This window comes from Hyperolius riggenbachi, chromosome 4 (assembly GCF_040937935.1).
Source record: "Hyperolius riggenbachi isolate aHypRig1 chromosome 4, aHypRig1.pri, whole genome shotgun sequence".
In the NCBI taxonomy this organism is placed as follows: domain Eukaryota; kingdom Metazoa; phylum Chordata; class Amphibia; order Anura; family Hyperoliidae; genus Hyperolius; species Hyperolius riggenbachi.
The window spans coordinates 56,213,791-56,230,098 of record NC_090649.1 but is presented as its reverse complement, the minus strand read 5'-3'; the positions used below and the strand labels follow the sequence as shown (position 1 = coordinate 56,230,098).

At 46.6% G+C, this 16,308-nt stretch overlaps 1 protein-coding gene across 1 annotated transcript in view; it reads left to right on the top strand.

Moving 5' to 3' along the window:
• LOC137571225 (histone-lysine N-methyltransferase 2D-like) overlaps positions 1–16,308 on the top strand; it is a 117,205-nt gene that overhangs the window by 56,290 nt on the left and 44,607 nt on the right. Inside the window, exons 3-4 of the mRNA XM_068280068.1 lie at positions 317–383; positions 14,288–14,351. Coding sequence (XP_068136169.1) covers positions 317–383; positions 14,288–14,351 — 131 coding nt within the window. The remainder of the gene's footprint in view (positions 1–316; positions 384–14,287; positions 14,352–16,308) is intronic.

Below are 16,308 nucleotides of genomic sequence, written 5' to 3'. Positions count from 1 at the left end.
ATGCCGCCCATCAGGGATCAGCACCTAATCCCCTTGGGTGACATCACTGGGTGGGGCAGCTCACACTAGTGTCAGCTGTGAAGCTGATGAGGCGCTGTGTTGCTATGCTTTAGGGGGGATAACGGAGGGAAGATAAGCGGCACAACGTGAACAATTGGACTGGCTGGGGATCGGCGTCACTGGGGTTGAGTAGATCTGTCCCGTAGATCACTGGCTCCTCTTCTTGTATGCTGGTTCTGGGTGCGTAATTCAGGCACCCCCGAAACCTGGATATTCATTAATAACCCATATAACATATGTGGACTTTGTTTTATAGGGGAAAAGCGGCTATCAGTGCCAATGGCAAGAAGGAGGAGGGGCAAGATTTGGAGATCAGAAATGTGGTGAGTGTCTCGCTCTCCCCTCTTTATGTTTTAGGTTAAGATGATAATCTGCAGATTTTTTTTTATATTTAATTTATTAACCACTGAAAAACAGATTTCATTTTTTAAAGTGGACCTAAACTCAGAACTCCCTCTCCGCTCCAAAAGATTAAGCAACAGCATAATAACCTTCAGGCCTCATTCACATCATACATGCTGCCATGCGCATTTCGGCAGCGTGTATAGTGCCGTTCCCATCATATGCGCTGCACTGCAGTATGATGCGCTATTGCACTTCTGCATGCATTTTTCTGGTAATCGCAGCACTGACTACAGTTGTATTCCGATCGCACGGCCATCTGCGTTCGCAAAAATCAGACGTGTGTATGGGCCTATAGTTTCATTCTTATCTACTTAATTAGTCTATTATCAGCTGTGATAAGAATCCCCGACTGGCTCAGTCTAGGTTTGACCTGGAATCATTATAGCTGAGTTACTCTTCTGTGGAGTCTTTTCAAGCCCAAGCCTTCCCCCTCCTGGCTCAGATTTCCTGCTTTGCATACTGAGAGCTGTGATGACATAGGAGGGGCTGCTGCTGCTGAGAGAGAATCTCTGAAACAGACACGTGTGGCAATATGATCTGTGTGCTCTGTGTGCACTCTGTCTGATAGATACTGATGATGACTGCAGTTTCATTCCTATGAGAGACACTTCCTACAGGCAGCTGCACATCATACCAAAATGAAAGCACACAGATGAAAGGCTGCATTTAGCCTAGATAGCAGCATAGTCTCATATACTACAAACGCACCTTGAACCCAAACAGAAGCTCTGCATATACACCAAAAGCATGGCTTCTGTTTGGGTTCAAGGTGCGTTTGTAGTTCCTGGGGGGGCTCAGCGCATCTCTGATGGAGGCCATTCGGAGGCGGCCTGGTGTTGCGCTGATCCACCTTTTGCGCAATTTTCAATTTTCGATTTTATTTGATTAGCCGCACCCAGGCTATGCATATACATAGGTTAGGATTTAGTTAGTGTTAGGCCCCTCCCATGGAGGATTGACTTCTTCTCAGTGGGAGGGACGAGTACTTAATAGGTTGCATGCAAGCTGTTACAGGAAACCAACATCCTCCAGTGGTAGACAGGTCATGTGTATGCTCGGTGTGTATTATATCCCACAAGTGGGGCTTGCACTCTTTTGCAGGTAGGCACTTGCCTGTTTTTAAGTAGTGCTGCTCATTTCCTTGCTATCAGTGGCGTAGCTAAGGAGCTGTGGGCCCCGATGCAAGTTTTACAATGGGGCCCCCCAAGCACTCTATACATAGCAATTGATACGGTGCACCAAAACCTGCCAATGGCAACTACAGAGTCAGAGGTGCAAGGAAGGGATGGGAAACAGTTTGTTAATGATTACCACTATTCAAAGTATCTATAGAAGTGATTATTATGAGTACAGGACCAATAGAGAGCTAATACTGTAGTTGAGGGAGGGCCCTTCGGGGCCCCTCTGGCCCAAGGGCCCCGATGCGGTCGCTACTGCTGCACCCTCTATTGCTACGCCCCTGCTTGCTATGGACTAATGTAATTTGTTTTTGGTCAGCTGCTCCCACTTAACAGCCATGCTTTTGGTGTATATGCAGAGCTTCTGTTTGGGTTCAAGGTGCGTTTGTAGTTCCTGGGGGGGCTCAGCGCATCTCTGATGGAGGCCATTCGGAGGCGGCCTGGTGTTGTGCTGATCCACCTTTTGCGCAATTTTCTGTTGGAAATAGCCGGGCCTGATTGGGCCAACTCTACTGTGCAGGAGCGAGCCATCTTCGCAGTAGAGCAGACCCGAGTGAGCTTGGCTATTTCTCCTGGAGTTCGAGCAGAGAGCCGCTTCTGCGCCTGCACAGGAATGCAGACATAAATCTTCTCCGGGGTGCCAGCCAGCACTGTATCAGGCTGGTGGAGGGAGACAGGGAAGCCTCATTAGGAGCCAGAGGTAACTATCCCCCAAGGGCTCTTTTTTCCTTTACAGCTTTACTTTGAATCTACCTGAGATGCGTGGGACAAGTTCTATTGTACTGGGGCTTCTTCCAGCTCCCATAGCCTTATAGGTCCCTCTGTTTCCTCCTGGTCCGCTCCTGGGTGCCGCTGTGCCCCCTCCGAAAAGCGATTGAGAAGGCGCACGTCTTGGGCTGCACATGTGCAGTAGCCTGCTATTGATGATTTTTCAGAGCAAATCAGGAGGAAACCTGAGGGACGTGTAAGGCTACAGGGGGCTGGACAAAGCCCCAGGTAAGAAAAATAAAACTTATTCCCCCATATCAGGTTTACTTTAAGATCGCAGTAGTACAAAACTCTGCTGGCTGAGCTCCCCTGCAAAACAACGACGCTACAACCCTCACCAAAACAGCAGATCATGGCATCGGAGTGTCTTATGTTACCTACTGCAGCGGAGCGACAGGTCCTCCTCTCTTCACTGTAGCTGAGCCATACAGTCTAGTTTCTTGCGGATCCCGTCTCTGCATGTCATGTGACAGGCATCAGGAGCTGCAATGAGATAGACTATATGGCACACTGCTACACCAAAGGGAGGAGGACCTGTCACCAGGGCCAGATTTCTGGAAAAGCCAACAAGGCCTGGACCTTGGGCGGTAGCTGGCCAAGGGACATGGAAGAGGGATTGCTGCATATGGAAGAAGAGGCTGCAAATGGAATACAAAGGTTGCAAATAAGGAGCAACACATGGAAATGGGGAACTGCTGCCCAAGTACCTGTATAGAACTGAAGGGGGCTACTGTACATGAATGTTAGACATTGAAGAGGGGGCTGCACAAGGAATAGGAGGGGTTGCTGCACATGGAAGGGAAGCTGCAAGAAAGCTTGCCCAAGGGCAGAAAAAGTTTGACTCCAGTCTCCAGCCTTGCCTGTCACTCCGCTGGAAGCAGGTAATGTATGCCGAACTCTGCCCCCTCAGCCTCCCGCATTGATAGGAGTCGCAGAGAGCCATTGTTACAGCCCTGCCAGGGGTGCCTTGCTTCTCTGTACAAAACACTACATTTGAACCTCACCGAATACAAGCTGAGTCAGTCCTGCAGGCAAGAAGAGCAGTTCACAGTAGTGTTGTCCGGATCATGAACGATTCGGATCTTTGATCCACATCTATTTTGTGAGTCGAATCATCCGAATCATCAAAATGAGTGATTCAGATTGCAAAGGGGGCGGGGCCAGGAGCGACACGCCCCCTCTCAGCGGGCAGCGGGGTCCTGGGAGCAGAGCAGAGATGGATCGCTCTGTTGGATGGGAGCCAGCTGTGCAGGGAGACAGGTAGATGAGAGAGAGGGGACATGGGTGCCACTGCCAGATATGTGTAGAGCACACATACTGGCTATAATGTGCTGCTCATTATAGGCTGTCTGTTCCGTAGTTGTGCACAGTGAACACATTGGAAGCTTTTGGCTCAGCTCAACACAGCTCAGTAACTTTGCAGGCACTGTGATTGCAGCGCAATATGACCCTCCTGCACTTGCTCTAAACAGCTGCACTTTACTTCTGGGAATGCTTTGGGGAATGCTTTCTTTCACTGTGCGACGTTTGCATTCAAAGTACACAGATGAGCATATAGGTGAAATATATGTAAAGCATAATGATTGCAGCATGTGGGTATTGTGTGCAAACAAACATTTCTGCTCTCTGCTCGTCCCTCCTCCCTTCTCTGTCCACTCCCTGCCCTCTGTCCATCTTCTCCCCTTCTCTGTGTGCCCACCCCCCTCCCCTTCTCCTGTCCACAGCAGGGAAAGACCTGTTCTGCTATTCATTTCACCCCCGAATGCTTCGGTAGTAAAATGATCCGAGATTCGGATCAAAGATCCGGATCTTTTCAATGATCCGATTCGAATCATCCGGATCATTGAAAAGATCCGAAATTCCCATCTCTAGTTCACAGCCTGTAGCATCTCATTCCCGCGTGTGCGCCGACCCACAAGCCCCTCCCACCACTTTCACTGTTTAGGGTGAAAGTGATTTGTTTTTAAGCCGCACAAATCGCAGCCTGCAGCACTCCCAACATCCAGTTTTGTTTTTCCACTTCAAAGGCCGTTTCCCCCACCGCTAACCTAATCCCTCAAACCGCTCTGATTAGACGTAACCAATACGCCGGTTATGATATTCTGTCTGGAGACGACGTCTCATGGCTGAGATGTTCCCAGGAGGTGGCCGAGCCTCGGAAGGAGGCAGGCTGGGAAAGTTCTCTGCTCGTTGGCTTTTCCGAGAGTAAGAGCTTTAGTGCAGTCATTCATCATCGTGAATGGCAATAAGGTAATGCATATGTACTGTGCTAGAACAATGCAAGCCACATGGATGGGCTGGATCCATTACTGCCCTGGGCTGTTAAACTTTAATCTAATATCAGTTTATTATGATGGCAGAGAGAAGAGCTAGGAATTTATGATTGTGTGCTGGAGAGACGTATTAACTCTATATTCTCTCTGCTCGGCTGAGACGCGGGCTCTGTGAATAATGTGCGCAGCATATGATGTACGGTGAGATGGTGCACAATATCTCTCTGGGGACTGTTCATGCAGGAGTGCTGATCTGCCAACAACTGCTTTATTATTTACTTGTAAATTCAGATACCCCCCCCTCCCCCCCCCCCGGGATTCGAGGATACCTGAGGTGACATGTGACACGATGAGAGAGACGTGTATGTATAGTGCCTAGCACACAAATAGCTATGCTTTGTTCCTTTTTTTCTTTCTCAGCAGTTGGCTGATGGTGTAATGGTTAAGGGCTCTGCCTCTGACACAGGAGACCAGGGTTCGAATCTCGGCTCTGCCTGTTCAGTAAGCCAGCACTAATTCAGTAGGAGACCTTTGGCAAGTCTCCCTTACACTGCTACTGCCAATAGAGCGCGCCCTAGTGGCTGCTGCTCTGCTCTGGCGCTTTGAGTCCGCAAGGAGAAAAGCGCAATATAAATGTTATTTGTCTTTCTCTGCCTGAAAGAGTTAAACATCAGGTATGCAAGTGACAGTTCCTGTCTGAGTCAGAACTGGGTCAGACTACAGTGCGACTCCCACTGATAAGATATTAAAACTATAAAAACACTTTCCTAGCAGAAAATGGCTTCTGAGAGCAGGGAAGAGATAAAAAGGGTCAATAGTTCATAGATTTTATCTCTGGCATACTTCAATGAATGTGTCATTGAGCAAAAACAATAAAACAGTAAAAACTTAAAGAGTAGATTTAAATATAAAATAAACTGGACTGTGGCATATTTTTAAAATTCATTTTTATGAGAAGGAGGATAGATACAATTGTTTATTTTATTAGTTTATTTTCACCTCGGGTGTCCTTTAAACTTCAAGGGCAACTGAAGTGAGAGGGATATGGAGGCTTCCATGTTTATTTCCTTTTAAGCACATACCATTTGCCTGGCAACCCTGCTGATCCTCTGCCTCTAATACATTTAGCCATAGCCCCTGAACAAGCATACAGCAGATCAGGTGTTTCTGCCATTATTGTCAGATCTGACAAGATTAGCTGCATGCTTGTTTCTGGCTTTATTCAGACACTACTGCAGCCAAATAGACCAGCAGGGCTGCCAGGAAACTGGTATTGTTTAAAAGGAAATAAATATGGTGGCCTCCATATACCTCTCGGTTCAGTTGTCCTTTAACTAATGAATTAAAAAAAATATATATTCAATAAGAAATTGCTTATTAAGCTTACCTATCCTGTTGTTTAACGTCTGGTACACACGATTTCCGACCAATTTTTTCCATTTACGTCTATGGAAAATCGATTGGAAATCAGATCGGACATGTTGGAAATAATCGATCTGACAGGAAATCTGCCAGAAAATCTCATTGTGTATACTGGGCATTAGTGTTCACTGGCAGATTTAGGAGAAGTTTTTTTTTTTAAGAAAAAAAATAATAAATGTGAAATTAAATACAATTTCTGCTGGTTTCCATCTTTACTGTTTCTCTGTGATTCCAAAAGAGACATCACTTCTGCCCTTGCAAGTGGGATATAGAGGTTACATAGTTACATAGTTATTTTGGTTGAAAAAAGACATACGTCCATCGAGTTCAAACAGTATAAAGTACAACACCAGCCTGCTCCCTCACATATCCCTGTTGATCCAGAGGAAGGCGAAAAAACCCTTACAAGGCATGGTCCAGTTAGCCCCAAAAGGGAAAAATTTCTTCCCGACTCCAGATGGCAATCAGATAAAATCCCTGGATCAACATCATTAGGCATTACCTAGTAATTGTAGCCATGGATGTCTTTCAACGCAAGGAAAGCATCTAAGCCCCCTTTAAAAGCAGGTATAGAGTTTGACATAACGACTTTCTGTGGCAATGCATTCCACATCTTAATCACTCTTACTGTAAAGAACCCTTTCCTAAATAAATGGCTAAAACGTTTTTCCTCCATGCGCAGATCATGTCCTCTAGTCCTTTGAGAAGGCCTAGGGACAAAAAGCTCATCCGCCAAGCTATTATATTGCCCTCTGACGTATTTATACATGTTAATTAGATCCCCTCTAAGGCGTCTTTTCTCTAGACTAAATAAACCCAGTTTATCTAACCTTTCTTGGTAAGTGAGACCTTCCATCCCACGTATCAATTATGTTGCTCGTCTATGCACCTGCTCTAAAACTGCAATATCTTTTTTGTAATGTGGTGTCAAGAACTGAATTCCATATTCCAGATGTGGCCTTACTAGAGAGTTAAACGGGGGCAATATTATGCTAGCATCTCAAGTTTTTATTTCCCTTTTAATGCATCCCGAAATTGTGTAGGCTTTAGCTGCAGCGGCTTGGCATTGAGTACGATTATTTAACTTGTTGTCGATGAGTACTCCTAAGTCCTTCTCCAAGTTTGATGTCCCCAACTGTATCTCATTTATTTTGTATGATGCTAGACCATTGGTACGACCAAAATGCATGACTTTACATTTTTCAACATTGAATTTCATCTGCTATGTATGTGCCCATATAGCCATCCTATCCAGATCCTGTTGCAATATGACACTATCTTCCTGAGAGCTGATGATTCTGCCCAATTTTGTATCATCTGCAAAAATAGCAACATTGCTCACTACTGCATCTACTAGATCATTAATAAATAAATTGAAGAGCACTGGACCCAGAACAGACCCCCGTGGTACTCCACTGCTAACAGTCTCCCATTTTGAGTACCATCCATTGACCACAACTCTTTGTTTTCTGTCCATTAGCCAGTTCCCTATCCATGCACACAGACTCTTCCCCAGTCTTTGCATCCTCAACTTTTGCACCAGACTTTTGTGGGGAACAGTGTCGAAGGCCTTTGCAAAGTCCAAGTATATCACATCTACAGCATTCCCAATATCCATATTAGCATTCACTACCTCATAAAAGCTGAGTATGTTAGTCAAACAGGACCTGTCTTTAGTAAACCCATGTTGATGCTGAGAAATAAGATTATTTTCTACTATGAAGCCATGTATAGTATCTCTTAGTAACCCCTCAAATAGTTTGCATACAACTGATGTTAAGCTTACAGGTCTATAATTTCCTGGATCTGATTTTTTGCCCTTCTTAAAGGACTTACGAGGCCAGATTTGCAAAAAAAACATAAAAAAAGTTAGATACCTGTGCGTGTTTGCAAGGCACGGAGGACGCCGTCCGCGCCCTCCGTGCCGTTCCGCCTGGTCCCCGCTGCTTAATATGCCCCCGAACGACCCCCGACCGCACGGCCCGGGTCGGGCTCTCTAGCCTTCACAAAGATGGCGGCCGGTGCTGGCCGCGGCTGCGCAGTCCGCATAGCCGCGAGTGCGGCTGCGCAGCTCTAAGGCCAACTCCCCGATCCACACTACTGTTACGTGGATCGGGGGGTTGGCCTTAGAGCTGCGCAGCCGCACTCGCGGCTATGCAGACTGTGCAGCCGCGGCCAGCTCCGGCGGCCATCTTGGTACAGGCTGGGGAGCACGACCCGGGCCGCGCGGTCGGGGACCGTTCGGGGGCATATTAAGCAGCGGGGACCAGGCGGAACGGCACGGAGGGCGCGGACGGCGTCCTCCGTGCCTTGCAAACACGCACAGGTATCTAACTTTTTTTATGTTTTTTTTGCAAATCTGGCCTCGTAAGTCCTTTAAATAATGGGAAAACGTGAGCTGTACGCCAATCCACTGGGACTCTGCAAGTTGAAAGAGAGTCACAAAAGATAAGATAAAGGGGTTTATCTATAACTGAACTTAATTCCCTTAGAACCCGAGGATGCATGCCATCCGGGCCAGGTGCCTTGTCTATTTTTAATTTATTTAGTCTTGCCTTCACTTCTTCCTGTGTTAAGAATTGAATATTACAGTTAGAAGATTGAGACTCTTCTGCCTCTGTAATTTGCAACAGTGCGGTTTCCGTTGTGAAGACAGAAGCAAAGAAAGCATTTAATAACTCTGCCTTACCTTGGTCATCCACCATTGAGTTCCCACCCTCATCCTTTAGGAGTCCTATACAGTCAACCTTTCTTTTTTTTAGAGTTGATGTACTTGTAAAACTTTTTTGGGTTAGATTTGATATCCCTAGCGATTTGATTTTCAGCTTCGATCTTTGCCAGCCTAATTTCTTTTTTACAATTTTTATTGCACCTCTTATGATTGCTTAGTGCAGCCTCAGTCCCCTCCTGTTTTAGGACCTTATAGGCATTCTTTTTCCTCTTCATTTTATCTTTAACCTTTCTATTCATCCATAGAGGCCTTTTTTTATTCCTAGATATTTTGTTTCCATATGGGATATACATACTACAGTAATGATTGAGTATAAGTTTAACCTTCCTGGCGGTAACCCGGAACGTAGTTCGGGGTAAGCCGCGCAAGAGGTTTTCTCAGGCCCTGCTGGGCCGATTTGCAACCTTTTTTTTTTGCTGCACGCAGCTAGCACTTTGCTAGCTGCGTCAGCACACCGATCGCCACCGCCCCGAGCTCGATCGCCGCTATCCGCCGCGCCACCCCCCCCCCCCAGACCCCATGCGCTGCCTGGCCAATAAGTGCCAGGCAGCGCTGAGGGGTGGATCGGGACTCCCAATGACGTCACGACGTCGATAACGTCATCCCGCCCCGTCGCCATGGAGACGGGGGAAGCCCTCCAGGAAATCCCGTTCTTTGAACGGGATTTCCTGATCGAAGCGGGCGGGGGGATGCCGCTGAGCTCTGGGCTCGCTACATGATTTAGAAAAAAAAAAACTGCTGCGCTCCCTCCTGGCGAAATTAATTAGACCGCCAGGAGGGTTAAAGGCTTGCCATTTCCCTTCAGTGTCCTCCCCTTGTAGTACATTATCCCAGTTCACCAAACTTAGTGCCTGCCTAATTTGATTGAACTTTGCTTTTCTAAAATTCATAGTTTTAGTGGTCCCGCTGCCCCGTGGCCTATCAGTCACCAGATCAAACGTTATCATGTTGCGATCACTATTTCCCAAATGTTCTTGAACCTGCACATTTGATACATTATCTGGTCTATTAGAAATGATCAGATCCAGTAACGCATTCCCCCTAGTTGGTTCCGTTACCATTTGAGTCAACTAATTGTCCTGTAGTGCTGCCAGAAATCTGCTGCTTTTACCAGAATGGGTAGCCTCAATACTCCAGTCAATGTCTGGAAAGTTTAAGTCGCCCATAATTATGACCTCATTTTTTCTTGCAGCTTTTTCAATCTGCTGTAGTAATCGCAGTTCTGCAGCTTCATAAACCTTCCTGGCGTTCTGATCCCGCGGGAATGTTTTTTGCACATTTTTTTTTATTTTTCATGTAGCTAGCCTAGCGCTATTGGGGTTCCTAAACACAAAATTAGCTATCCAGTCATGGCTTTCGTCCATCCATGTCTCGGTTATTCCCACAATGTCATAGCCTTTGTCATTCAGAATGAACTCTAGTTCGACTATTTTATTTGCAAGGCTCCGCGCATTGGTTACCATGCACTTTTTACCACCACATTTACCAATTTTGTTTACATGAAATAGGCTACTTGAAGTTTTACCAACCTCCTTAATCTTTACACTGTCCCCACCCCCCTCTCCACCCCCCATAATGTTAGGCTCCCACTGTCTTTTTACCTTATCTTGTCTACATATTGAGACTTTATCCTCCCGCCTCCCCCCAGATCCTAGTTTAAAATCTCCTCCAATAAGGTTGCCATATTTTTTTTCTTTTGAACAATGCATATTGCCTGGCTGTCCTGCTGATCCTCTGTCTTTTAATATTTTTAACCATAGACCCCGAACAGGCATGCATATTAGGTTGTCTGACTGAAGTCTACCTGGATTAGCCACATGCTTGCTTCAGATCAGCAGTATAGCCAGGCAAGTGGTACTGGTTAAAAGGAAATAAAAGATGGAAGCCTCACTTAACGTTCCCTTTAAAGTGGAACTGAAAGGTCTAAAAAAAATTAAGAGTTTCACTTACCTGGGGCTTCTGCCAGCTCCCTGCAGCCGACCTGTGCCCGCGACGTGACATACCGATCTTCTGTTCCCCTGCCGCGGCTTACTTTCACTTTGCGCAGTTGGTGTCAACTGCGCCTACATGGCCCTGGCTGCGCGCATCCTCATTCACGCTTCCAGATATTCTCATACTGCACCTGCGCAGGACGCTCCTGGCACCGGGAACACGATGAGGATAGGCGTGGCCAGGGGGCAGTGGAGGTCGACTTAGAAGTCAGCTTCCACTACTAAGTGAGCCGCGACGGGGGAACGGAGGATCTGTATGTCACAACGAGGGAACAGGTCGGCTGCAGGGGGCAGGTAGAAGCCCCAGGTAAGTGAAACTCTTATTTTTTTTTTTGGACCTTTCAGTTCCACTTTAAGTCTTCAAAGGGAAGGGGGGAGTAATTCAATTACTCTCTGGTCATAGTGTCCTTGTCTTATCCAAAATAGGAAACTTTCTGTTATTTGTATGCTGAGATAAGCTTGTTACTGTACCTTAAAAAAACAACTTTGCACAATCCCGCTTGCACTGCGCAGGTTCTGCAGTTAGGCAAAGGCACCAGAAAAGATAAAGAGAAAAAAATTGGACATATAAGGACCTATTTTAGAAAAAAGGGATTTACATATATTTTTGGGGCACTAAGTATATTTTGGCAATTTTCTAAAAAAGATTGTGGGAGATATGCAACCACTCATACAAGCGGCAACCGTTTAGGCAGATCAGATCTTCAGTTGTGTAAATGTAGTGTTCACCTAATCTCCACAAAATTGTGGTTATTTCTGCAGATTTTTGATTAGAAATAAGCAGATCTGCAGAATCCAGTTAGCAGAGGAAACAGCGCCATCTTCAGGTTATGACATCAAGTGTTTTGGAACACCTAGAACTCAGTGAATACTTGTCAGTGTCAGAGATTTTCAGGCAGCAACGCTGGTATAATTGGCGTAGGATCTGCTATCTTTAATGCTGCATATGTTCAGGATATTCACTGTACAATGCACAGAATATGCTGGTAATCTGCAGAATCCTTCTAAACACAGCCCTGTAATTGGCGTCACATGTAAGATTATTCACCAGATTGGTTCACTTCACAGCTGCATACCATTTGAATGGAAGATGGATTATTAGCATTGCATGGACCATATCTAGTCTAAAGGTAGCCATACACTGGTCGATTTGCATCAGATTCGACCAACAGATAGATCCCTCTCTGATCGAATCTGATCAGAGAGGGATCGTATGGCTACCTTTACTGCAAACAGATTGTGAACCGATTTCAGCCTGAAACCGATTCACAATCTGTGGTGGTGGTGCTGCCGCCGCCGCTCCCCCCCCCCCGCATACATTACCTGCTCCGCCGGCGCGACTGCCCCCGGTGACTGCTGCTCTGTCTGCGCTCTGGTCTCCAGGTCCGGCATTCTTCACTTCTTCCTGCCCAGCAGGAAGTTTAAACAGTAGAGCGCCCTCTACTGTTTAAACTTCCTGCCGGGCAGGAAGAAGTGAAGACACGGAGACCAGCGCGGAGACGGAGCAGCGGTGACCGGGGTGAGTCCCGCCGGCGGAGCAGGTAATGTATTGCCGCTCTATTGCGTCGGTCGTCGGGCACTCGAACGCCGCTAGCGACGTGCTCCCTACCCGCGGGCGATCGACGGTAATTTTCCGCACGGAGCGATCGACGGGATCGGACGAAATGGATCGAAATTCGGCGTGTAGCTCGAACGATTGGCAGCAGAATCGATCCCAGTGATCAAATCTGCTGTCGAAACGGCGGCAAATCGGGCCACTGTATGGCCAGCTTAAAGGTACTATACACATTTGTGATAATGATCGTTAGAAACAACAGACTGGAATGCTTATCTCTTAAGGGGGCACTGTGGTGAAAAATTGTAAAATTTAAAGAAAACCTGTGACGTAAAAAAGTGCCCCTGGGGGGTACTTACCTTGGGAGAGGGAAGCCTCTGGATCCTATCAAGGCTGCCCCCATCCACCTCCATCCCACGGTGGTCTCACTGGGCCCCTCCGAACAGCAGGCATGTAAATATTTACCTTCCCAACTCCAGCGCTGGTGCAGTGGCGGCTCTCGGCTTGGGATCAGGCGGAAACGACCGATCTAAGTGGGGACCGATTGGGAACGGCTATTTCCACCTTAGCCCATCGGGAAACCACTACTGCACCTGCGCTGGAGGTAAGGTAAATATTGCAGGTGCTACTGGGCCTGTGCCACAGCACGACAAATTGTCGGATGTGGATTCGGAGGGGCCTAGAGAGACCAAGGAGGGAAGGAGGAGGACGGGGAAGCCTCGATACGATCCAGAGGATTCCCCCTCCCGAGGCAAGTACCCCCCCAGGGGCACTTTTTTACATTACAGTGTCTCTTTAAGAACCATATGAAACTTACATACACTTGTCCAAGAGTAAATGCACTGTAATTTTTTTACTTCCTGTGTAGCTGTTACAATAGGTATTATAAGCTCTTGCCACTCTGAAGCTCTTACCGACAGGTTTTGGATTAGTCCATTTCATCATGGGGGATTCTTAAAAGTTTATTTTAATTGTTTCAAAAGCACTCCCTAGGCAGGATCTATACAAAGATGCCAGACAGGTTTCCTACTCATGTGCACACTATTCTGGCAGTTGCGGGGCGGTTTCTTGGCTAAATTGCACCCAGGGCAAGGGTGTAAAAATGGTAAACCACCCACCCCACCCCCCCATGGACTCAAGAACTTTATTTGTGATGCGGGATTTAACCCCCGAGTATAGGTGCTCACTGTATAGGTGGCTACATATAGGTGCCCCAGTATAGGTAGCCAGGCATAGGTGCCCCCAGTACAGGTTGCCAGGCATAGGTGCCCCCAGTATAGGTAGCCAGATATAGGTGCCTCCAGTAAATGTAGAAAGGCATAGGTGCCTTCAGTATAGGTAGCCAGGCATAGGTGCCCCCAATATAGGTAGCCAGGCATAGGTGCCCCCAATATAGGTTGCCAGGCATAGGTGCTCCCAATGTAGATAGCCAGGCATAGGTGCCCCCAATATAGGTAGCCAGGCATTGATGCCACCAGTATAGGTAGCCAGGCATAGGTGCCCCCAGTATAGGTAGCCAGGCATAGGTGCCCCCAGTATAGGTAGCCTGGTATAGGTGCCCCTTGTAGAGGTAGCCAGGTATAGTTGCCCCCAGTAGGTAGCCAAGCATAGGTGCCCCCAGTACAGTATCTGGCGATTGCAGGTCAGGATTACTTTAATGATGACACCATAACTTTTTGATTAGTTATCGTCTGATAACTAAACATCACTAAACTGTTATTAAAAAGGTAAAAATGACACATTTTCCTTTTTTAATGCCCAATTTAATGACACATCACAGTGTGAATGCTCGGCATAGAAAACATCACATGTTGGTCTTCTCAGTTGTATCCTATTCCTGCTTACAGGAGCATCACCCTCGCTATAAGTAGGACTCTAATTCTGTATTTTACTTTCCACTCTAGAGGGAGCTGCAGGATCCTGAGACACCTGAAAGCAATGGAACGAAAAATGGAGCCTTTCCAGCAGGTGAGCAAAATATTATTATACTTTATTGTTTCCTACCGCAGTCTCCTTCAGATGATTGGTGGTCACCGATAGCAACATGCATGCCCTTATTAAATTCACTTTTTATGTAAGGTTCTTTCCTAGGAGATCAGTTTTCATCTTCTGTTTAAAGTAACTTCTCGGCACTCTACAATTCAAAAAGTACCAAAAGTAGGTAAAAAAAAGTACCTTCAAAATTATTTTCTTGCCTGCTGGTGGCATAAAGGGCATTTTATTTTATTTAACGTGAAAATATCACCTAGGAATAAACTTAAGCTGGCCATACATCTAGCGATGTCATGGCCTGATTTACCAGTGGCGTTTCTAGCCTATTTGGCACTCCAGGCAGAAGTCCTGTGTCACTTCCCTCCCCCTCCAAAAAAAACCACCACACACTAGAGAATATACAAACCATGTGCCGTATAGGGTGGATGCATAATACAGGGAGTCCCTGAGATACAAACAACCTGACGATCCTGTCCCGTTTTGTTGCACACCCCCTTCCTGCACTCCACCTTAGTGTGTAAATGCAGAGTATAGTGCAGCAGAAGCTGTGCTCTCACCTCTCCACTGGAATCCAGTGCTGTGCTTCAGCCTGTCTGCTCACCACTTTCCCTAGTGCCCAGCATCTCCTACTGCATGTAGCATGATTACACGACAACAACATGAGGAGAGCCTGCACTAGAGGGAGCAGAAAACAGACAGGATGGTTGCACAGGCACAACACTGGACTCCAGAGGTGAGGTTAAAGCACAGCTTCTGCTGCACTATACTCACTGGATGTTAAGCTTGGAGGTGTAATCTCCACCGTCAGCATGCAACACATAAGCTGACGTGAAGGAGGTACACACACCAGCACAAGGAATCAGGATATCCCCAGTTTAGTGGAGGAGAGGACTGACTCCAATAGGAGATTGTGGTGCACAGAGCCGGTGCAGATCCGAACAGCCACAAACAACACTTTCGTAATAACGTCTCAGCGCAAAGTAGCGCTGTGCGCATAAACCAGGACTGAGGAGATCAGGACAGGTAGACAGAATGAACGCTTGCTTAACTAGCCACTACTTAGTGACAGCAAGCGTCCACAATAAAACAGACTGGAATGAGGTAGCCAATGCGTTTGCAGCGATGGCGTGCCTCACCAAGACAGGACAGGATAGTCAGGAAATAGCAGGATCAAGATAGATGAACGTAACACAGATAAATATACAATAAGTATGATTTCCTAGCGTATTACAATTACAGCTATCAATGAAACTATTTGTAACGTCTGACTAACATATGTATATATCGGCAATGAACCGATATATGACATAAGCAGGAACTCTGACTAAGACTGGAGTAATACAGGGAACAGGACTCAGAAGGATTCGCTATCTCTTCGCAGAGATGAACGCAATCCACAAACAGGACCAGGAACATGATAACTAGCTCAGCGTGCTGGAACGCTGACTAACGGAACACAGGATATAAACAGTTCGTGTACGTATATATCAGCGACACTGATGTATCAACGTAACACGAATACAAGGAAAATAATAAACGTGCAAGTATGCGTATATATTGGCGATGAACCAATATATGACACAAGACAAGCAAAGTAACAACTTCTAGAAACAAGAGCAGAACTAGGAGGACTCGCTGACCCCTTCGCAGGAGTCAGCGCAGTCCACACGGACTAGGAACGAGGTGGGGCACGGGCAGAGTAACAGACAGGATCTGAGACTATGGTAGCCCATCAAGCATTGCAGGAAGCAGTTCTTTATACTGAGGTCATCCAATGGGAGCAGACCTGCAGATTCCCACACAAGTGAATGGTAATTAATCATAGGCTGATAGCAGGAAAAGGCAGACAATGATATGCAGCCTGCAGGAAAGGGATTGCCCCTCCATAGCAGCAGACAATGTTTGTTTACACAAAAGCATATTAAACTGTCAT